Genomic DNA, 23,617 nt, shown 5'->3' on the forward strand with positions numbered 1-23,617 from the left:
TTTAAACAAAAGATTCAAAATTCAGACTCCTTAAAACAAATCATTCATGAGTCAGCATACTTTAAAAATTATTGGACTTAAGAAGATGCAAAAAGTGTGACTGAAAATCCAGAATAAAAACTGTCACTGGGAATGTACCATGAGATGATGTTGATGTTGGAATTAGCAAATAAGAGCACTGTGCTGGTTTGAAACTGTTATGTACCCCAGAAAAGCCATGTTCTTCTAATCCATCTTGTTAGGTGGGACTTTTTGATTAGGTTGTTTCCTTGGAGATAAGGCCCTGTCCATTCAATGGGGGTCTTAATCTACTCACTGGGGTCCTATAAGAGGGAGACCTTTTGGGGAAAGCACAGATGCTTGGAGAACTGACAGAGAGAGCAGAGAGACATAGATGTTTTAGATGCTGAAATAAGAGTTGAAATCCAGAGTTCTCCCTGAGAAGCTAAGTGAGGACCCACAGATGCTTAGAGATAAAGCCACTGGAATCAGAAGTTGAAAGCAACGAACTGGGAACAAGGACTAGCTCACACCAGCCCATGTGTCTTCCCAGATGATAGAGGTATTCCAGATGCTGGCTGCCTCTCTTCAGAGTTCAGGTGTTATCCTGTTGAGGCCTTAATTTGGATGTTTTCATTGCCTTAGAACTGTAAATTTGTAACCTAATAAATCCCCTTTGTAAAAGCCATTCCATTTCTGGTATATTGCATTCAAACAGCTTTAGCAAACTGAAATAAGCACTAAAGCTTATTAAAGGAAAAGATGGTCTTAATGACTTGGATGGGGAATGTATGCAAAAAAAAAAAAAGGAAACTATAAAAAACAATCAAATGGGCATTCATTTTATTTTATTTAATCCATTTTATATATCAAATGGAAAAAGTGCAGTTTACAAAATGAAAATAATTACTTCAGGACTTAAAAGGAAAATGGAGTTGGCAGAAGAAAAGGTCAATGGACTAGAAGTCAGGTCAATAGAAATTATTTGGAAAAAAGAAAATAGATGAAGAAAAATGAACAGAGCTTCAGTGACTTAACAATATTAAGTTGTCTAACATAAGTATGATAGGAGTTTCAGAAGTAGGGAAGGGTGAAAGAATAGGCAGAAAAAGATTTGAAAGAAAAGAATGGTTGAAAATTTCCCAAAATTGGTGAAAAACATCAGTGTACAGATCCAAGAAGCTCAGAGAATCTCCACAAGGATAAATCCAAAGAAAACTACATTTAGGGATATTGTCCTCAATCTGAAATTAAAGACAACTAGAAATCTTGAAAGCAGCAGGAGGAGAAGAGGAAAGGGAACATGTTTTACTGGAAAAAATAGGAATGATGTCTGACTTCTCATCAGAAGCAATACAAACCAGAAGCGATGCAGAGGCATCTTTGAGGTTCAACAAGAGAAAGAGACAATGGAAAAGAAAATTTAGAATTCTCTACGCAAGCACAAACATCCTTTGAAAGTAAAGGTGAAATGAAACGTTCAAATAAATGAACGTTGAGAATTTTATCGGGAGTGGGGTAGTTTTTCAGAAACTCAGTAGACTTCCCAAGAGGTCCCCTTACTTGATCAGATGCCCAAGCCAAATGGCAGGCAGCACTGAGAAAGCAAGGATCTGGCATTTTCATCTTCTAGAGAGGAGGTGTTTTCTGTAATCAAGGAAAAGGGGAAACAGTGCAGACAAATCAGTTATTGCCTAGGCAACCAGGAGTGTTTGCAACACATGGATTAAATTACTTTTATAATTAGAAAAAAACCACAACAAGGGTATTCATGTGGTACGAGCAAAAAAGTCATGTTACTAGGTTGATCATTTACAGGTTCTTAGAAGGGTGTTATAGAAAGCCTTTAGAAACCATCTTGAGTTCTCTCATCTGCAAGCAGTCAGCAGTTCCGGCACTATACTAGGCAAAGTTAGTCTACTGAGGAGATTAACAGGCAACTTTTACTGCTTTTTTAGCAGCCATTTTCTAGGCAGCATTGTCATTTGCTTTAGAGAATGAGTGAGTTTTCTTTTCAAATACCGGTTGGGAAGCTGGTTAAGAAGCAGTTAATTTCAGTTGGGTCACCAGAAATGTGTCATAGAATAGCACCAACAGTGGTTGTTACCGTTCTTTTTGGAAGGTCTGAGACTCTGTGGAGTGCTTTTTTTTTTTTGCTTAGGCAGGCACCAGAAATCAAACCCGGGTCTCCAGCATCAGAGGAGAACAAGCAGGAGTGCTTTTAAACCTCCCATCAACCTTGTGTGTCAGGCTTTATCTTTCTCAAGAAACAGAGGCTTAAATAAGAAACTTACCCAAGGATACTCAATTAAAGGGGCAAAGCCAGGATACAGATCTAAGACAGCCTGACTCTAAAGCCTGTCCTCTTAACAAAATGCACCATTTCTGTAGGTTGACTTGTAATCTCTTGATTAAATGCATATTAACTTTCTAGTAAGTTATAAGTTGACTCTCGCTGGGCATTCTTCAGAGAGCTGCATGTGTCTTTAAAACTGTGTTTTGCTTATTCATATTTGTTATAAATTTAGATGTATTCTCATAGGGGAGCCATTCACTAATGTAAATCAAATATATTCAAGTTACTTGCAAGCAAATAGTTGATTCCATCTTTGGTTTGTTTACATTTAATTTTCTTATATGATCTCTAGAAGAAGTCAAAGAGAGAATTTTGTTTCTGGTAATTTTAAACCACTCAAATTTAACAGAACTGACTGCTGCCACCTAAATGCTCTGTGACTCTAGTAAGGTGCTTAATTTCTCTGGGCTTTAGTTTCCTCATTTGTTTTAAAAGGAAGAATGGGATTGGATTGAATAATTTGAGTTTACTTACATATTAAAATTAAATTGTACATTCTGTTTACTGACTTTTTGGTTCTTAAATGGTTTAAGAATCTATACACAGATATTTAATGAACAAATTAAGGTTTACCTAAGTTCAGAGGACTTCTCAGTCAGTGTAAATAGCTTTTAATTTGCATGAAGCAGAAAAGGTTTACCGTTTGAGTGGAGTTGCAAAGTCAACTGAGTCTTTGATTAAAATGCTGTGTCTAAACTAGCAGCATGTCATTGTGTAGAATCAGAGGAGAACAGGCAGAATTTTCATTGAGCTGAATCTGAGTAGGTGAAAGAGAGGTAGCATATGTGGGTATAAATGTGTTATCACTGTGCTTTGCCGTCTTGTTCATACAGAACTGCTGCAGTTCAGTGCAAGCAGAAACAATGTTACAGTAGAAAAAGATGCAATTATAGAACCTTTATATCCTCTCTGTTTTGCTGGCAGATGGAGAAAGAGAGCTAGGTGAGTGCTTGGAGGCCTTTTAATAGCCAGATTTGAAGGTGGCACACATGGCTTTGTCTTGCAGCCTTTAGTCAGAACTCGGCCACATGGCTCACTTTACTTCAAGAGGGATTGGGAATTGTAGTGGAGCTGTGTGCTGAGGAAGAAAGATAGCTCAAGGTACATAGGTACACAGGTATATGGAAAACTAAGCAAGTGAAAAAAAATCAAGGGTAACTCTAACTATAGGAAAACCATTTGTACAAAGAGGGAAACAAAAATAATGATATAATGATGGACATTTATTTTATACTTATTGTGTACCAAGTACTATACTGCCCTCACATTTTTTACCATTTTTTTCAATAATTGTATGAGGTAAATACTATTATGATCCCCATTTTACAGATACATGTTGGTTTCACCAAAAATGTTTATACTACTGTGTTGGGCCAATGGGATGTGGAGAGAAAAGAATGATATAAGAGCTGGGCATCATGTTTTATGCTAGAAAATCTAAGTAATGTCTATTTTACAAAACACCTAAAATTAAAACAGTTGAGACACAGCAGTGTAACATGCTATTTGGGAATGTGGAGGTAAATACCAGTAGTTTTTTTAACCCTTTAAAGTATTATGGAAGGAAAAGCACACAGATCATCAGTGTAGTTATAGCTCAGTGAACTTTTAGCTCAGTTTACCTGCCACAGGATCCAGGTCAAGAATCAACATTGCCATTATCCCTTCCAGTCACTTCCCTCCAAGTGCAACCACTGTGCTGAGTTCTAACCACAAGATTGGTTTGTGAACCACATCTAGTGGTTATCTAATATATACACATAAACATATACATTCACCTATCTTATTATTTACATATTGTAAATAATATGTAAAAGCAGCCGTCTTTATACATGTGTATATATAGTTCTGCATTTAGAATATTTAAGGGGACAATTTTGTTTCTGGCTTCCCAAGACGATACATTTAAATTTGTTGAGATCTCCTACTGATAGGTATTTGATTGGATGAAAAGCATGCATTTATTTTCTATTCATGACTTCTAGGTACTTGGTTATAAAAGCATATCTATCTAACATGAAAACTTTTATTCCAGGTCCAGTGGCATTGCAGAGCACGGATGGTTGCAGGGGCCAACTTTTACATTGTTGGACGAGACCCTGCGGGCATGCCTCATCCAGAAACAGGGAAAGATCTTTATGACCCAACTCATGGGGCCAAAGTGCTGACAATGGCCCCTGGCCTGATCACCTTGGAAATAGTGCCCTTCCGAGTTGCAGCTTACAACAAGAAGAAGAAGCGTATGGACTACTATGACTCTGAACAGTAAGTTCTTCATTTTCTGCCACAAATTTATAAAACACCTTCTGATCTAAGCTGCCCCTAGGGCTTTAGCATATTATCTCATTTTCACAACAGTTTTACTGTATGAAGGTTTTCTTGTACCTATTTCAGAGGAAGGCAAACCAAGGAAACTCTTTCTCTATATTCTAGAAGCTAGGAGTAAAACTAAAAATTGGATCTACTTTTATGGCCTGTGGTTTCAGGAATTTTGTTGTGAAGTCTGTAAGGGCAGTGTGATGATTTGAATCTATGTGTACCCCGGAAAAAACCATGTCCTTAAAGCTAATCCATTCCCGTGGGGTGGACCCATTGGGAGTAGGATCTGCAGTTGAGATGTGGCTCACCTCACTCAGGGTCGGTATTATTCCTCTCACCGGAGTCCTTTATAAGAGGATAAAAGACAGAACACACAGCAAAAAGCCCAAGAGAGACACTAAAGAGAGACTAAAGCTAAAAGAGAGAAATACATGGAAGCTCAGAAAAAAAAACACAGACCAGAACAGTCAGAAACTGAAAGAAAGGAAACCCAGGAGAGAGGGGCCAGCAGATAACACTGTGTACCTTACCTTGTGACAGAGGAGCCCCAGATCGCCAGCAGTCTATCGTCAGGAAGAAGGTATCATCCTGTTAGTGCCTTGATTCGGATATTTACGTAAACTTGTAAGCTAATACATCTCCATTGTAAAAGCCAACCCATTTCTGGTATACTGCATTTCATCAGCTTTAGAAAACTAAAACAGGCAGTATTAACATTTTTAGTCTACCGTATGTGTATAGCTTACTGAACATGTAGTAGCCCAGAAATTTACCCATGAATACTCTGGTAAGCCCAGGGCATCTATCTAGAGAGAGGAAGTTTAGCTAATTGAGCAGTCACTATGGAACAGACTGTCCTAATTGCTTTAAAGTACAAATTATTTATTTCCCACAACAGCTATATGTGAAAGGTACTGTTATTATCCCTTTTTATAGATGAGTAACCTGTGGTATACAAAGGTCAAACAACTTGTACAAGGTAACAGCCATAACTAGCAGCAGCACAAGGGTGGAACCCAAGTTTGGTTCCAGAACCTGTATTCTTAACCGTTAAGACTGTAACTTCTTTGGAAACAGCTGGCTTATGCCCACAGCATTCTCTGTGACTTGAGATATTTTCAAATCCTTTCAGTGCCTTTCTTTCCCTTAATGTGCCAAGCTAGAAACAGGAGTTGATTTTCTGAGCTACTTGTCTGCCTTCCATATGCCACCAAGGCATCTAGTTCATTTTCATCTCATTCATGTTCTTTTAAAATAAAATACTTGGGGGTCAACACTTTGCAGGTTCTTTTTTTTTAATAAGATGGCTTTTGTATTCCTTTTCCTATAATTACCAATTCTCAAGCATAATGTAAAGAATAAAAGCCTGATGTCTTGTACTTCAAGATGTTTCCCTGATGTAAAGAATCTCCTTGTAAATAAATAATTGCATTATATATCAGTCTTCCTATCAATGCTAATTATTAAAGTATTTTAGAATTTTTAAAAACTAAAAAAAAAGAGTGTAATTTCTTTTTTCAAAGATCTTAGGAGAAATAAAATACTAGCAGACTTATTGCAAATTATTGGAAGTACTGAGCATATATCTATATATCTGTATCTGTCTATCTAGCTATCTATCTTCCTTTGGCTGACAAAATTGTTTTAATTTCTGTCTATAAGAAATATGTATAGAAAGTATATTCTGTAGGTTTAAAGTAGTAACATGAATCTGTAGAATCAACTTACTCTTCTAGCCCTGCCCCTGACTATGTGACCTTGAGAGTCATGTGGCTTCTCTGGCCAGGTTTCCTCATCTTCAAAATGACAGCAGTGGGCAAGAGGGTTGCTTGCTAGCTCAAAGTCTATAGTTCTTTCTGTGGCACCTACATATTTCTATACCTTGCTAAGTTCATGTACAAATGTGTTGTTTGTGGATTGACCGTTATTTATAGTTCAAATTACATCTGCCTATTTGCTACACCTGCTTTTTAAAAATTTTTTTAACAATTTTTTATTGTATTATATAACATATATACAAAGCAAAGAAAGAAAAAAGCAGTAGTTTTCAAAGTACTTAGAGGACAGATCCCAGAGTTTGTCATGGGCCATCATTCCATCATCTTAGATTTTTCATTCTAGCTGTTCCAGAATATAGGAAGCTAGAAGGAATAAATATATTTTTTATGATCACAATTGACTTTTTTCTTTTTTTGTGAAAAATACTTATATACAAAACAATAAATTTCAAACCACAGCACAATCATAAGTTGTAGAACAGATTTCAGAGTTTGGTATGGGTTACAATTCCATAAGTTTAGGCTTTTACTTCTAGCTGCTGTAAGGTACTGGAAACTAAAAGAAATAGCAATTTAGTGATTTAGCAATCATGTTTGTTTGTTAAACCCTACCTTCTCTGTATAACTCCACCATCACCTTCAATCTTTCTGTCTCACTCTTTAGTGGTATTGGGCTATGGTCTTTCTAACTTTTTCATGTTGGAAGGGCTGTCAATAATATGGAGTAGGGAGATGAAACTAGCTGATTTCTGGAGAGGCTGGCCCCTCTAGGTTACAGAACTTTTCTGGTCCAGGGATCCATCTGCAAGTTGTAGGTTTCTGGAAAGTTACTTTAGTGCATGGAACCTTTGTAGAATCTTATATCTTGCCCTAGGTGTTCTTTAGGATTGGTTGGAATGGTTTTGGTTGGGATTTGGCAAGTTATGATAGGTAGCAACGTCTAACTGAAGTTTGTGTAAGAGTAACCTCCAGAGTAGCCTCTTGACTCTGAATTCTCTCTCCCACTGATACTTTATTAGTTACAGTTCTTTTCCCCCTTTTGATCAGGATGGAATTGTTGATTCCACAGTGCCAGGGCCAGACTCATCCCTGGGAGTCTTCTCCCACACTGCCAGGTAGACTTTTACCCTTGGATGTCATGTCCCACATAGGGGGGAGGCAGTGATTTCACTTGCAGAGTTGGGCTTAGAGAGAGAGTGAGGCCACATCTGAGCAACAGAAGAGGTCCTCCAGAAGTAACTCTTAGGCATACCTCTAGGTACGTTATAAATTTCTCCACTACCTACATAAGCTTCACAAGTGTAAGCCTCAACAAGGACTTGTCCTATTGATTTGGGTGTCCCTAATGTTTGACAGAATATCAGGGAATTCCTGATGTAACATTTAATAGTTCCATATTTTTTTCTCCCATCCCTCAAGGGACTTTGCCGATTCTTTTTGATTATCTGCTTAATATATGCTAGACTGTATCTAGGCATTACATTAAACTACACAGGATTAAAGACCCTTATTCTTATTCTGGGTTCCCTGTGTTTCAGTTGTTCAACTGAGCTGTGCAGACAGTTTGAGTTAGATTATGTGCTACAGAAAGTTTGGATTCCAGACAAAATAAACCTTTCTTCCTTTGGTCTCAAAGAGTAGGTGTGGTTCTAAAATATAGACAGTGTCTTCTTGACCCCTTTGTTCTGAATTACCTTAATCCCGACCTGATCAGCCTCATTCGTATCTCTAAGTACCAGGTTATACATATATAAAACAGCCTCTCAAAATCCAGAAATAATAATTACCTCTCTGAAATAAATGTATCTGCTATAAGAGCTTACAATCTAGGCCCTTGTTTTCTTATAAGCATTTTCTAAAGGAGACCATACAATACTTATTCTTTCACTTCTGGCTTATTTTGCCTCACCAAATGTCTCACAGGTTCATTCATATTTTGCATGCCTCACAACATCATTCCTTTTCATAGCAATACAATATTTGATCATATGTATACATCATTGTTCACCAATCAACTTCTCTGTCAGTGTATCCTTCAGCCACCTTTCCCAAGGTATTAAAAGTGATGTCATACAGTATCCTTCCTTTCCAGATGGCTTATTTCACTCAGCATTATGTCCTCAGGCTCATCCATCTTCTCATGTGCTTCAAGACATTTTGTCTTATTGCTGCATAATATTCCATCTTATGTATATACCACATTATGTTACTCCACTCGTCTGTTGATGGGCATTTGGATTGTTTCCATCTTTTGGCGATTGTGAATAATGGTCCTATGAACATCAGTGTGCAAAGGTCTGTTTGTGTCACTGCTTTCACCTCTTCTGAGTATATACCAAGTAGTGCTATTGCTGGGTCATAGGGCAGCTCAATATTTAGTTTCCTAAGGAACTGCCAGACAATACCATTATACATTCCCACCAGCAGTGCGTAAGTGTCCCAATTTCTCCACATCCTCCCCAACATTTGTGTTTTCCTGTTTGCTTAATAGCAGCCATTCTTATAGGTGTGAGGTGGCATCTCATTGTAGTCTTGATCTGCATTTCACTTAAAGCTAATGAAAATAAGTCTCTCTTCATGTGCTTTTGAGCCATCTGTATTTGTTCTTCAGGAAAATGCCTGTTCATATCTTTAACCCATTTATTATTGGGTTATTTGTTCTTTTGTTGTTGAGTTGTATGATTTTCTTTATGTATACAGGATATCAAACCTTTCTCCAATGTGTAATTTCCAAATATTTTCTCCCATTGAATTGGCTCCCTCTTCACCTTTTTGACAGTCTTTTGAGGTACAGAAGCATTTGATTTTGAGGACTTCCCATTTATCTGTTTTTTCTTTTGTTGCTTGTACTTTGGGTATAAAATTTAGGAAGCTGCCTCCTATTACTAGGTCTTAAAGATGTTTCCCCACATTTTCTTCTAAAAGCTTTATTGTGCTAGTCCTTACATTTAGGTGTTTGATCCACTTTGAATTATATCTGATTCTCTCATGCCCATTTATTTAGGAATTTATTTTATCTACTATTACTATATCCCATTCCCATTTATTGAAAAGACTATTTTGTCCCAGTTCAGTGGATTTCAGGCCCTTTTCAAAAATTCATTGGCCACTAGATTTGGTGGTCTATTTCTGCAGTCCCAATTCATTTCCATTGGTCTATTCGTCTATGTTTGTGCCACTACCATGCTGTTTTTACCACTGTAGCTTTATAATAAGTTTTTTTTTAACTTTTTTTATTAATTAAAAAAATTAACAAACAAAACATTTAGAAATCATTCCATTCTACATATGTAATCAGTAATTCTTAATATCATTACATAGTTGCATATTCATCATTTCTTAGTACATTTGCATCGATTTAGGAAAAGAAATAAAAAGACAACAGAAAAAGAAATAAAATGATAATAGAGAAAAAAAAAAAACTATAGGTACCATACCCCTTACCCCTCGCTTTCATTTACCACTATTTCAAACTGAATTTATTTTCACATTTGTTCCCCCTATTATTTATTTTTATTCCATATGTTCTACTCTTCTGTTGATATAGTAGCTAAAAGGAGCATCAGACATAAGGTTTTCACATTCACAGAGTCTCATTGTGAAAGCTATATCATTGTTCAATCATCATCAAAACATGGCTACTGGAACACAGCACTACATTTTCAGGCAATTCCCTCCAGCGTCTCCACTACATCTTGAACAACAAGGTGATATCTACTTAATGCATAAGAATAACCTCCAGGATAACCTCTCAAATCTGTTTGGAATCTCTCAGCCATTGACACTTTTCTCATTTTACTCTTCCCCTTTTTGGTCAAGAAGGTTCTCTCCGTCTCTTGATGTTAATTCTCAGCTCATTCTAGGGTTTTTCTCAGTCCTTTGATGATGAGTCTCAGCTCATTCCAGGATCTTTGTCCCACGTTGCCAGGAAGGCCCACACCCCTGGGAGTCATGTCCCATGCAGAGAGGGGAAGGGTGGTGAGACTGCTCATTATATTGGCTGGAGAGAGAGGCCACATCTGAGCGACAAAAGAGGCTCTCTTGGGGGTGACTCTTAGGCCCAAATTTAAAGTAGACTTGACCTATCTTTTGTGGGGTTAAGTTTCATGTGAACAAACCCCAAGACTGGGGGCTCAGCCTATAGCTTTGGTTGTCCACACTGCTTGTGAGAATATCAAGAATTCAACTTGGGGAAGTTGAATTTCTCCCCACTCTCACCATTCCCCGAAGGGGACTTGCAAATACTTTTCCAGTCACTGATCAAATCACTCTGGGATTCATCGGGGCATCACTCTGGACAAACCAACAAAATCTCATGTGCTACCTGAGATTCCAAGTACTTATGACATTCAATCAAACTATCTACATGAGTTATATTAGGAAATGCTCAAGTCAAAATCTAAATTTTGTAACAAATAAACATTTTTTGCTTTAGTCTCACACATAATGTGACATTTTAAAGTATTAGTTATATATTTTCAGCATCCTTAAATAATGACAATCCTTTGTTCTTCCTCATGCAAAAGCATTTTTAAAATTTGCACATTGTACATTTCACTATTATTATACACTCTAGGCATTCCTAGATTATACCATCTCGATCTTTAACATCTATCTTTCTTTCTGATTACATTTATGTCCCCAGCCCTCCTCCCTCTATCATTCTCACATGCAGCTTCATTCAGTGTTTTAACATAATTACATTACAGTTAGGTACTATTGTGCTGTCCATTCTGAGTTTTTGTATCCAGTCCTGTGGCACAGTCCGTATCCCTTCACCTCCAGTTACCCACTATCTTACCCTATTTCTATCTCCTGATGGTCTCTGTTACCAATGACATCTTCCAAGTTTATTCACTAATGTCAGTTCATATCAGTGAGACCACACAGTATTTGTCCTTTAGTTTTTGGCTAGTCTCACTCAGCATAATGTTCTCTAGGTCCATCCATGTTGTTACATACTTCATAAGTTTATTCTGTCTTAGAGCTGCATAATATTCCATCATATGTATATACCACAGTTTGTTTAGCCACTCGTCTATTGATGGACGTTTTGGCTGTTTCCATCTCCTTGCAGTTGTAAATAATGCTGCTATAAACATTGGTGTGCAAATGTCTGTTTGTGTCTTTGCCCTTATGTCCTTTGAGTAGATATCTAGCAATGGTTTTTCCAGGTCATATGGCAATTCTATATTCAGCTTTTTGAGGAACTGCCAAACTGCCTTCCACAGTGGTTGCACCATTTGACATTCCCACCAACAGCGGATAAATTTGCCTCTTTCTCCACATCCTCTCCAGCACTTGTAATTTTCTGTTTTGCTGATAATGGCCATCCTGGTGGGAGTGAGATGATATCTCATTGTGGTTTTGATTTGCATTTCTCTAATGGCCAGGGAAGTTGAGCATCTTTTCATGTGCCCTTTGGCCATTTGTATTTCCTCTTCTGAGAAGTGTCTGTTCAAGTCTTTTTCCTATTTTGTAATCGGACTGGCTGTCTTTTTGTTGTTGAGTTGAACAATCTCTTTATAAATTCTGGATACTAGACCTTTATCTGATATGTCGTTTCCAAATATTGTCTCCTATTGTGTAGGCTGTCTTTTTACTTTCTTGATGAAGTTCTCTGATGTGCAAAAGTGTTTAATTTTGAGGAGTTCCCATTTATTTATTTATTTCTTCAGTGCTCTTGCTTTAGGTGTAAGGTCCATAAAACCGCCTCCAATTATAAGATTCATAAGATATCTCTGTACATTTTTCTCTGTTTTATGGTCTTAGACCTAATGTTTATATCTTTGATCCATTTTGAGTTAACTTGTGTAGGGTGTGAGATACGGGTCCTCTTTCATTCTTTTGCATATGGATATCCAGTTCTTTAGGCACCATTTATTGCAGAGACTGTTCTGTCCCAGGTGAGTTGGCTTGACTGCCTTATCAAAGATCAAATGTCCATAGATGAGAGGGTCTATATCTGAGCACTCTATTCGATTCCATTGGTCGATATATCTGTCTTTATGCCAGTACCATGCTGTTTTGACCACTGTGGCTTCATAATATGCCTTAAAGTCAGGCAGCGTGAGACCTCCAGCTTCGTTTTTTTTCCTCAAGATGTTTTTAGCAATTTGGGGCACCCTGCCCTTCCAGATAAATTTGCTTATTGGTTTTTCTATATCTGAAAAGTAAGTTGTTGGGATTTTGATTGGTATTGCATTGAATCTGTAAATCAATTTAGGTAGAATTGACATCTTAACTCTATTTAGTCTTCCAATCCATGAGCATGGTATGCCCTTCCATCTATTTAGGTCTTCTGTGATTTCTTTTAAGTTTCTTGTAGTTTTCTTTGTATAGGTCTTTTGTCTCTTTAGTTAAATTTATTCCTAAGTATTTTATTCTTTTAGTTGCAATTGTAAATGGAATTCGTTTCTTGATTTCCCCCTCAGCTTGTTCATTGCTAGTGTATAGAAACACTACAGATTTTTGAATGTTGATCTTGTAACCTGCCACTTTGCTGTACTCGTTTATTAGCTCTAGTAGTTTTGTTGTGGATTTTTCAGGGTTTTCGACATATAGTATCATATCATCTGCAAACAGTGATAGTTTTACTTCTTCCTTTCCAATTTTGATGCCTTGTATTTCTTTTTCTTGTCTAATTGCTCTGGCTAGAACTTCCAAAACGATGTTGAGTAACAGTGGTGATAGTGGACATTCTTGTCTGGTTCCTGATCTTAGGGGGAAAGTTTTCAATTTTTCCCCATTGAGGTTGATATTAGCTGTGGGTTTTTCATATATTCCCTTTATCATTTTAAGGAAGTTCCCTTGTATTCCTATCCTTTGAAGTGTTTTCAGCAGGAAATGATGTTGAATCTTGTGAAATGCCTTCTCTGCATCAATTGAGATGATCATGTGATTTTTCTGCTTTGATTTGTTGATATGGTGTATTACATTAATTGATTTTCTTATGTTGAACCATCCTTGCATACCTGGGATGAATCCTACTTGGTCATGATGTATAATTCTTTTAATGTGTTGCTGGATTTGATTTGCTAGAATTTTGTTGAGGATTTTTGCATCTATATTCATTAGAGAGATTGGTCTGTAGTTTTCTTTTTTTGTAATATCTTTGCCTGGTTTTGGTATGAGGATGATGTTGGCTTCATAGAATGAATTAGGTAGCTTTCCCTCCACTTCAGTTTTTTTGAAGAGTCTGAGCAGGGTTGGTACTAATTCTTTCTGGAATGTTTCGTAGAATTCACATGTGAAGCCGTCTGGTCCTGGACTTTTCTTTTTGGGAAGTTTTTGAATGACTGATTCAATTTCTTTACTTGTGATTGGTTTGTTGAGGTCATCTATTTCTTCTTGAGTCAAAGTTGGTTGTTCATGCCTTTCTAGGAACTTGTCCATTTCATCTACATTGTTGTATTTATTAGCATAAAGGTGTTCATAGTATCCTGTTATTACCTCCTTTATTTCTGTGAGGTCAGTGGTTATGTCTCCTCTTCCATTTCTGATCTTATTTATTTGCGTCCTCTCTCTTCTTCTTTTTGTCAATCTTGCTAAGGGCCCATCAATCTTATTGATTTTCTCATAGAACCAACTTCTGGTCTTATTGATTTTCTCTATTGTTTTCATGTTTTCAATTTCATTTATTTCTGCTGTAATCTTTGTTATTTCTTTCCTTTTCCTTGCTTTGGGGTTAGTTTGCTCTTCTTTCTCCAGTTCTTCCAAGTGGACAGTTAATTCCTGAATTTATGCCTTTTCTTCTTTTCTGATATAGGCATTTAGGGCAATAAATTTCCCTCTTAGCACTGCCTTTGCTGTATCCCATAGGTTTTGATATGTTGTGTTTTCATTTTCATTCGCTTCGAGATATTTACTAATTTCTCTTGTAATTTCTTCCTTGACCCACTAGTTGTTTAAGAGTGTGTTGTTGAGCCTCCATGTATTTGTGAATTTTCTGGCACTCCTCCTATTATTGATTTCCAACTTCATTCCTTTATGATCTTAGAAAGTGTTGTGTATGATTTCAATCTTTTTAAATTTGTTAAGACTTGCTTTGTGACCCAGCATATGGTCTGTCTTTGAGAATGATCCATGAGCACTTGAGAAAAAGGTATATCCTGCTGTTGTGGGATGTAATGTCCTATAAATGTCTGTTAAGTCTAGCTCATTCATAATAATATTCAAATTCTCTCTTTCTTTATTCATCCTCTGTCTAGATGTTCTGTCCATTCATGAGAGTGGCGAATTGAAGTCTCCAACTATTATGGTATATGTGTCTATTTCCCTTTTCAGTGTCTGCAGTGTATTCCTCACGTATTTTGGGGCATTCTGGTTCGGTGCATAAATATTTATGATTGTTATGTCTTCTTGTTGAATTGTTCCTTTTATTAGTAGATAGTATCCTTCTTTGTCTCTTTTAACTGTTTTACATTTGAAGTTTAATTTGTTGAATGTTAGTATAGCTACTCCTGCTCTTTTCTGGTTGTTATTTGCATGAAATATCTTTTCTCAACCTTTCACTTTCAACATATTTTTATCTTTGGGTCTAAGATGTGTTTCCTGCAGACAGCATATAGAAGGATCCTGTTTTTTAATCCATTCTACCAGTCTATGTCTTTTGATTGGGGAATTCAGTCCATTAACATTTAGTGTTATTACTGTTTGGATAATATTTTCCTCTAACATTTTGCCTTTTGTATTATATATGTATCATATCTAATTTTCCTTCTTTCTACACTCTTCTCCATACCTCTCTCTTATGTCTTTTCGTATCTGACTCTAGTGCTCCCTTTAGTATTTCTTGCAGAGCTGGTCTCTTGGTCACAAATTCTCTCAGTGACTTTTTGTCTGAAAATGTTTTAATTTCTCCCTCATTGTTGAAGGACAATTTTGCTGGATATAGAATTCTTGGTTGGCAGTTTTTCTCTTTTAGTAATTTAAATATATCATCCCACTGTCTTCTTGCCTCCATGGTTTCTGCTGAGAAATCTGCACATAGTCTTATTGGGTTTCCCTTGTATGTGATGGATTGTTTTTCTCTTGCTGCTTTCAAGATCCTCTCTTTCTCTTTGACCTCTGACATTCTAACTAGTAAGTGTCTTGGAGAACGCCTATTTGGGTCTATTCTCTTTGGGGTGCGCTGCACTTCTTGGATCTGTAATTTTAGGTCTTTCATAAGAGTTGGGAAATTTTCAGTGATAATTTCTTCCATTAGTTTTTCTCCTCCTTTTCCCTTCTCTTCTCCTTCTGAGACACCCACAACATGTATATTTGTTCGCTTCCTATTATCATTCAGTTCCCTGATCCCCTGCTCAAATTTTTCCATTCTTTTCCCTATAGTTTCTGTTTCTTTTTGGAATTCAGATGTTCCATCCTCCAGTTCATTAATTCTATCTTCTGTCTCTTTAAATCTACCATTGTAGGTATCCATTGTTTTTTCCATCTTTTCTACTTTGTCCTTCAATCCCATAAGTTCTGTAATTTATTTTTTCATACTTTCTCTTTCTTCTTTTTGTTTAGCCTATGTCTTTTTCATGTCCTCCCTCAATTTATTGATTTGGTTTTTGAAGAGGTTTTCCATTTCTGTTCGTATATTCAGAATTAGTTGTCTCAGCTCCTGTATCTCATTTGAACTATTGGTTTGTTCCTTTGACTGGCCCATATCTTCAGTTTTCCTATCGTGATCCGTTATTTTCTGCTGGCGTCTGGGCATTTAATCAGATTTCCCTGGGTGTGGGACCCAGCAGGTTGAAAGATTTTCCTGTGAAATCTCTGGGCTCTGTTTTTCTTATCCTGCCCAGTATGTGGCACTCGTGGCCCTCGTCTGTCTGCGGGTCCCACCAGTAAAAGATGCTGTGGCTCCTTTAACTTTGGAAAACTCTCGCTGTGGGGGAGGGTTGTCAACCGAAGAGGCTTGGGGGAGTTCCGGTTCAAATCTCCCAACCGGCCCGTGAATCCGCGCGTGGAAGGGTCACCGGCCTCCATGGCTTGGGGGACCTCTTATCCAATTCTCCCAGCCGGCCAGAGAGGCCGCACGTGGGGTGGGGCGCCGGTCGCTGCGGCCTGGGAATGAGGGAGGGTGGGACTCCGGCCACCAGCCGTCCTGGCCCGGCGAAGCGCGCACCCCTCGGATATTTCACTGCAGCGGATTCTCCCTGCCGGTTCAGCCATTCCAGAATGGGGTACGCTGTCCTTTTGGTCTCTGTCGTGGCTCCGGGAGCTATTCTGTACTGTTTCTATTTCTTTAGTAGCTTTTCTGGAGGAGGAACTTATTTCTTAGCAGCACACTTAGCTTGTACCTGTTCATACTCTTCTTGTGCTTTTTGATTTAATGTTTTCTTTTTATTTTTCTTTGAAGTAGCAATGGAATTTCTGTTTTGCTACTTTGGCTGGCTGGTAGAGGCTGGTCAATGTTACATTGTTCTTCAGATAAAGCCAGATCAGTGCTATATTGTCCTGGAAAAGGTTGGTCAACTTGTTTTTCAGAGGAAATTTGGTCAACTTTTTATAGTTGCTTTCTAAGTCTTTCCTCTTCAGCCAAATAGAGATGTTTCAGATGATCAGGATATCGATCTGTGAACTGGGATTCTTGTGAGGTTTGAGCCTTTTTTGTCTTCCAGGTAACTTCTTGTAATTTTGCTGGATCTTCAGTTTTCTTTGAAAAGCAAAGCCTTGCCCCTCGCGGACACTCCCAGCATGGACCTTCAGATGGTTAAGATACCACTTCTTCTGTTTGACGTTCTTATTCCTGAACCCAACCAGAGAAACTCCTTCTTAACATGACCCAAAACTCCCAGCTTCCCACCTTGCTGCTGTCCTCACTGGCGCCATTACAGACCACTCACTTCCCCAGCTGATTCCTATCTTTTGAAGTGTTTTTATCAGAAAAGGTTGTTGAATTTTGTGAAATGCTTTTTTAGCATCAATTGAGATGAACGTGTGGTTCTTTCCTTTAAATTTGTTAATGTGCTGTATTATATTAATTTATTTTCTTGTGTTGAGCCATCCTTGCATTCCTGGTATAACCCCCACTCGGTCATGGTGTATAATTCTTTTAATGTGTTTTTGGATTCGATTTGTTAGTATTTTGTTGAGAACTTTTGCATCTATTTTCATGTGGGAGATTGGCTTGTAGTTTCTTTTCTTATAACATCTTTACCTGGTTTTGGTATTAAAATGCTATTAGCTTCATAAAATGAGTTAGTAGTGTTCTTTTTTCCTCAATTTTTTTTTTTAAATTTGAGTAGGATTGGTGTTAGTTCTCTTTGGAATGTTTGATAAAATTCCCCTTTGAAGCCTTCTGGGCCTGGGCTTTGCTTTCTAGGTAGATTTTTTATGACTGATTGTATCGCTTTACTTCTGATTGGTTTGTTGATCTGTTCTATTTCTTCCTGAGTCAGTGTAGCTTGTTTATGTGTTTCCAGGAATTTGTCTGTTTCATGTAAGTTGTCTGGTTTATTGACATATAGTTGTTTATAGTATTCTCTTATGATTTATTTCTTCAGGGTCTGTAATAATGCACCCCTTCTCATTTCTGATTTTATTTGCATCCTCTCTCTTTTTTTCTTTGTCGGTCTTGGTAGTGGCCCATCAATTTTATTGATTTTCTCAAAGAACCAACTTTTGATTTTATTGATTCTTTCTGTTGTTCTTTTGTTCTCCCGTTCATTAAATGCTGCTTTAATCTTTCTTTATCTTCTTCTGTTTGCTTTGGGTTTAGTTTGCTGTTCTTTCTCAAGTCCCTCCAGGTGAGCCGTTAAGTCCTCGATTTTTGCTCTTTCTTGTGTTTTAATCTAGGCATTTAGTGCAATACATTTCCCTCTCAGTACAGCTTTTGCTGCATCCCATAAATTCCAATATGCTGTATTTTTGTTTTCATTTGTCTCCAGATAGCACTGATTTCTCTAGCAATTTCTTCTTTGAACCACTGGTTATTTAAGAGTGTGTTTTTAAATCTCCATGTATTTGTGAAAGTTATCGTTCTTTGCTGGTTATTGATATCCAGCTTCATTCCATTGTGATCAGAAAAAGTGCTTTGAATAATTTCAATGTTTTTAAAGTTATAAAGACCTGCTTTGTGCCCCGGCATATGATCTATCCTGGAAAATGTTCTATGAGACTTAGAGAAGAATGTGTATCCTTGTGCTTTGGGGTGCACTGACCTATACATGTCTCTTAGGTCTAATTCATTTATCAGGTTGTTTAACTTCTCTATTTCTTTGTTGATCTTCTGTCTGGTTTTTCTATTTATTGAGGAGATTGGTATATTGAAGTCTCCTACTATTGTTGTTGAAACATCTATAGCTCCCTTCAGTTTTGCCAATGTGTGTCTCATGTACTTTGAAACTCCTTGACTGGGAGCATAAACATTTATGATTGTCATTTCTTCTTGGTGAAAATTGTCCCTTTTATTAATATGTAGAGTCCTTCTTTGTCTTTTATGGTGTCTTTACATTTAAAGTCTATTTTGTCTGATATTCGTGTAGCTACTCCTGCTTTCTTTTGGTTACAACTTGCGTGGAACATCTTTTTCCATTCTTTCACTTTCAGTCTATTTGTATCCTTGTGTCTAAAATGAATCTCTTGTAAGCAGCATATAGCTGGATTATATTTCTTATCCACTCTGCCAATCTGTATGTTTTAATTGGTAAGTTTAGTCTGTTAACATTCAGAGTTATTACAGAAAAAGCATTTCTTGAATCCACCAACTTATCTTTCAGATTTTATTAGTCAGATCTATATACTCTTCAATTCTGTGCCCTCCTCCAGACCTTCCTCTTTTTTTTTTTCAACTGGCAGAACTCCCTTTAGTATTTCCTACAAGGCCATTTGCTTGTTGACAGATTCTTCCAGGATTTGTTTGTCTGTGAAAATTTTAATCTCTCCCTCTGTTTTGAAGGACGATTTGGCTGGGTATAGAATTCTTGGCTGGAAATCTTTCTCTTTCAGGATCTTAAATATATCATACCACTGCCCCCTTGCCTCAATAATACCAATTGAGTAGTGTGAATTCAGTGTCATTTGGTTTTCCTTGTATGTAGTAGATTGTTTTTCTCTTGCTGTTTTCCGGATTTTCTGCTTCTCTTCAACATTTGACATACTGATTTATATATGTCTTGTGAAAGGTCCATTTTGATTTATTCTGTTTGGAGTTCATTTGGCTTCTTTGATTTGCATATTTATGTCCTTTATAAGGGTTGGGACATTTTGCCCCATTATATGGTCGGCTAATCTTCCTAGCCCTTTACTCTTCTTCTGGGACACCAGTGATTCTTCTATTTGTGCACTTTGTTTTGTCCATCATTTCCCTGAGATCCAAGTAAAATTTTTCCAGTGTTTTGCCATTTGCTGTTTTGAGTGTTCAAAATCAGTTGCCCTCTAGTTCCCTTATTCTTTCTTCTGTCTCTTCAAATCTGCTGGTTTTGCCTCTATGTTTTTTTATTTGGTCTACAGCATCTTTAATCTCTGTGATACCTTTCTTTTTTTCTATTTATTCTTTCAAATTCCTCTTTATGCCCTTCTAGTGTCTTATTGATCTCCTTTATATCATTAGCCATCATCTTTATTTTATTTAGTAGAGTTATATGAACATCTTTGATTAGTTGTTCCAACGTCTGGGTCTCCTCTGGTCTTTTAATTCAGTCATTAGGTTAGGCTATATCTGTCTGCATCAAATGCTTATGAGTTGCTGTTGTTTTTGCCACAAATAAATAACTTGGTTTGTTTGCTTTGGAAGTTGATTTCCTTCAGTAGTCTAAAGCCTTGTATTTGCAGGATGGATGTGGAACAGAATACAGGATTTAGGGCAGGACATAACAGCACAGTGATACATTGCTGTGCAGAGTACACCTTCTTTTTGAGTATAGATTAAAATTTATAAGCAAGTAATACAGACAAATTTTTTTGTTTTACCACTGCCACATATATTGACAGGTAATGACTAGCTGAAAATTAGCCTAATAACTTTTATTCTGAGAGCTCACATCCTTTTTTCCATTGTATTTTACAGTTGCATGTATATATAGCGGTGCTACTGATCCTGTGCCCTCATTTGGTGGGGCCCATTTTGTAACTTTGGGAGAACAAAGAAGAAGAAGCATTTTTGAAATGAAAAGAACATTCTTTGGTGTCATGGATAAAGAAATGCTGCAAATGGTGGAGTGGGGATATATTGATTTTAATGACAAATAATTTGGATGAGAAAATATACACTTTTAAATTGATAGCAGGCTTTTCTGAGTGATCTCTGTAGCTAAAATTTCAGGAAAATTTCATGATATTGAGTAAACAGAAAAGGCTTACATAACTGATCTGGCAAGTGTAAAAGCATGTCTGTTATCTGTGGCCTAGGTGTGCAATTCAAAACAGAAGCTGTTCTGAAGTATTTTCTGAAGATCTGAAACAAGACCCAGATTCCAGTATACTTCTAACCCACATCAGGAGAAGAATTTGTGACAAACCAGAACATGTTTACCCTTGTACAAAATCAGAGTTTGCCAACATCTAGACAGTTCTCAGTTGTGTTTTGTATTGTTTTGCCTAAAAAAAACATGAGTATAAATTATGAATCTAAAAATACCCACCCTATATGTGCAGTTTACAGTGTCACTGTCTAGTGAACAAAGAAACCAGCTATAGAGGTGTTGTGCTCAGAGTTGTAAATGGACTTTTTCTACCAAAGGAATGTCTTAGAAACTTGAAAAGAATTTTTAAGAAAGTTAAAAGTCATTACTTACAGTAAACTTTGAATTATATCATCTATTATATCAACTGAAAATATAGAAATTAAGAAAAGCAAAACAGTTTTGAGCACAGTCCTGCCCTTTTGTGGTTAAAATTGTAGGGCCACCACCAAAAGATCTGATTTACCTTGGTTGGGGTTAGGGAGTATGTATGTGTATGTGGCGGGGGTGTGGAAGTGGGGGGTGGGGGGGTACATTTGTTTTGTGAAAGTGATATGTTTTGTGAAAGCTCCCTAGCTGAGAACCCCTGAAGGAGGGTGGCAATTCCTCCTATATATACATCTATAAAACATACAGTCTCAGAGATGGAATGCTGGGCTGGGTAGCCCTTTGCTTCCACCTAGCATGTGGTGTATTTATTTAGTTAGAGTATAAGATGTTATGGACATAATCTTGTATGAGTTTTATAATTAGCTGCATTAAATTAAGCTGCTTAGAGAATGGTAATGAAGAATGAAGAGAGAAAAACAGAATCATTCAGCTAGTGGCCACATATTTAAATCTTAGGTGAGTTTCCATTTTGATAAGTTAGGAAAACAAGCTAATCTAAAGAGTTGAGCTTTTCTTTTACACTTCTCCTTGGGCCGATATGTCGCATTACTATGGTCTCTTTGCATCATCAGCTGGTTTAATCACACACAGGATCCCAAACCCATCTGTATGTAGTTGGCTAATGTGCTGGTAAGCTCTTGATAACTTTCATGTTTTGCAGAATCTGTGAAGTATTTCTTTAAGTCTCTCTTTTAATCATTCAAAAGCTAAATAATTACCTCAGTTCTCATAAGATTTTCCAAAGATGGAATTCTATATTAGTTGCATGAGTGGCTCATTTTCTTGGAATTTTTTTGGGTTACCAAAACTTAACAAGTTGTAACTTGGGAAACTTTAAAAACGCCTTAGTTTTCTAACTTTTTATATTTGTGTTCAAATATAATTAAGTTGATGGAAATATGTTGGAAAGTGATTAAAATGTTGTGGGAAGGCAGTAGTCTTTGATGTAGTGAGAAAACACAGTTATTAATTATGCACATATGAGGTTGACTTTTGTTTGATTAATGAACGTTATTCACTGCCAGCTTTTATGTAACTGATGATTTTGTAGTTTTTGATTTGATTAAACACCAGTGTTAGACAAGCTTTAGGGGGAATCTTCATAAAGATTTCAGGCAAGATATTGATAGGAACTATGATAAAAGTCATCTGTTTACATTTAGGAATTTAAGAAGGTTCATATTAACTGAAACAGTGACTTGAGGAAATTTAGTTTTAGGATTACAAGATTAAAGACCAGTTTTTCAGATATTCGAAACAAAACGTTTAGGGATAATTCAGTTATCTTAATTAGTTTTCTTCTTTATGCAGAATATTTTCTTTGTATCTCAGTTAATAAATGCAAATACATGATTTACATTTTTGAAGTAGCAACTCAAAAAGAAGAGAACACACATGAGGGAATGGGTAAATTAAGGGACAGATGGCATAAATGTTTGTGGATTAGTTGTTTCCAAGTTAATCAGTAGAGTATTTTCTCTCTTGTCTTTAATACTAGTATGCCTTAAATCATGTCCTGTTAGTGTAATTTATTAAAGCACTGCAGTCAAAGACATCTTCAAGGCTTTTTCAGAAATTCTTCCTTTCTTTTATATACATTCCACAGGAATGCTCATCTATTCTCTGTTTTCTGTGGTGATTCTAAAAGCTATCCTTCAGTGTTTCAAGTTGCTAATTGTGTTAGTTTTATATTGCTGCTAACAAATTACCACAAGTAATTACAAATTACAAGTAATTATAAATTACAAGTGGTAATTTGTGGTAATTTAATGGTTTAAAACAACACCCATTTATTATCTCAGTTCTGTAGGTCACAATTCTGGGTGGGCTCCTCAGGGTTCTTTGACTAAACTAGGCTTTTATTCGAGGCTCTGGGAAGGATCAGTTTCCGCGTTTATCCTTGCTGATAGAATTCAGTTCCTAAGGGCTGTACAACACAGGCCCCTGTCCTCTTACTGGATGTCAGCCGGGGATCGCACTCGCTTCCTAGAGGCCATTCTCAGCTTGCGACTTCCTCCATCTCAGCAATGAAGAACTACTCTCCTGTTGATTCCCTCTCTTGCTTCAAATCTGATTTCTCCTTTGTTACTTGCTGGAGAAAACTGTTTTTTGAAGGACTCAAAGTGATGAAGTTAGGCCTATCCAGGTATTCTCACTACCTAAAAGACAGTTGATGAGTAACCTTATTAGATGTGGAAAGTTCCGTTTGTCATGTAATAACATAATCATGGGAGTGACAGCAGGGGGCAGAGCCATGGGTGAAATTCTGCTTACTACACTAGAATTAGTGCTTACTACACTAATGGACATTTCTGCTTAGATATTTTGATACTACTTAAAATGTCCAGAATGTACTTTATCTTTCCCTTTTTATTTCC

General features: G+C 36.9%; 1 protein-coding gene and 1 pseudogene across 3 annotated transcripts in view; one reads left to right on the plus strand and one right to left on the minus strand.

The window, feature by feature from the left end:
• PAPSS1 (3'-phosphoadenosine 5'-phosphosulfate synthase 1) overlaps window positions 1-23,617 on the plus strand; it is a 167,454-nt gene that overhangs the window by 125,734 nt on the left and 18,103 nt on the right. For all 3 annotated transcript variants that reach the window (XM_077142613.1, XM_077142615.1, XM_077142614.1), the window contains one exon: window positions 4,392-4,621. In XM_077142613.1, coding sequence (XP_076998728.1) covers window positions 4,392-4,621 — 230 coding nt within the window. The remainder of the gene's footprint in view (window positions 1-4,391; window positions 4,622-23,617) is intronic.
• Window positions 16,716-17,277, minus strand: LOC143668448 (thyroid transcription factor 1-associated protein 26 pseudogene; annotated as a pseudogene).

This window comes from Tamandua tetradactyla, chromosome 24 (genome assembly GCF_023851605.1).
Source record: "Tamandua tetradactyla isolate mTamTet1 chromosome 24, mTamTet1.pri, whole genome shotgun sequence".
NCBI classification, from domain to species: domain Eukaryota; kingdom Metazoa; phylum Chordata; class Mammalia; order Pilosa; family Myrmecophagidae; genus Tamandua; species Tamandua tetradactyla.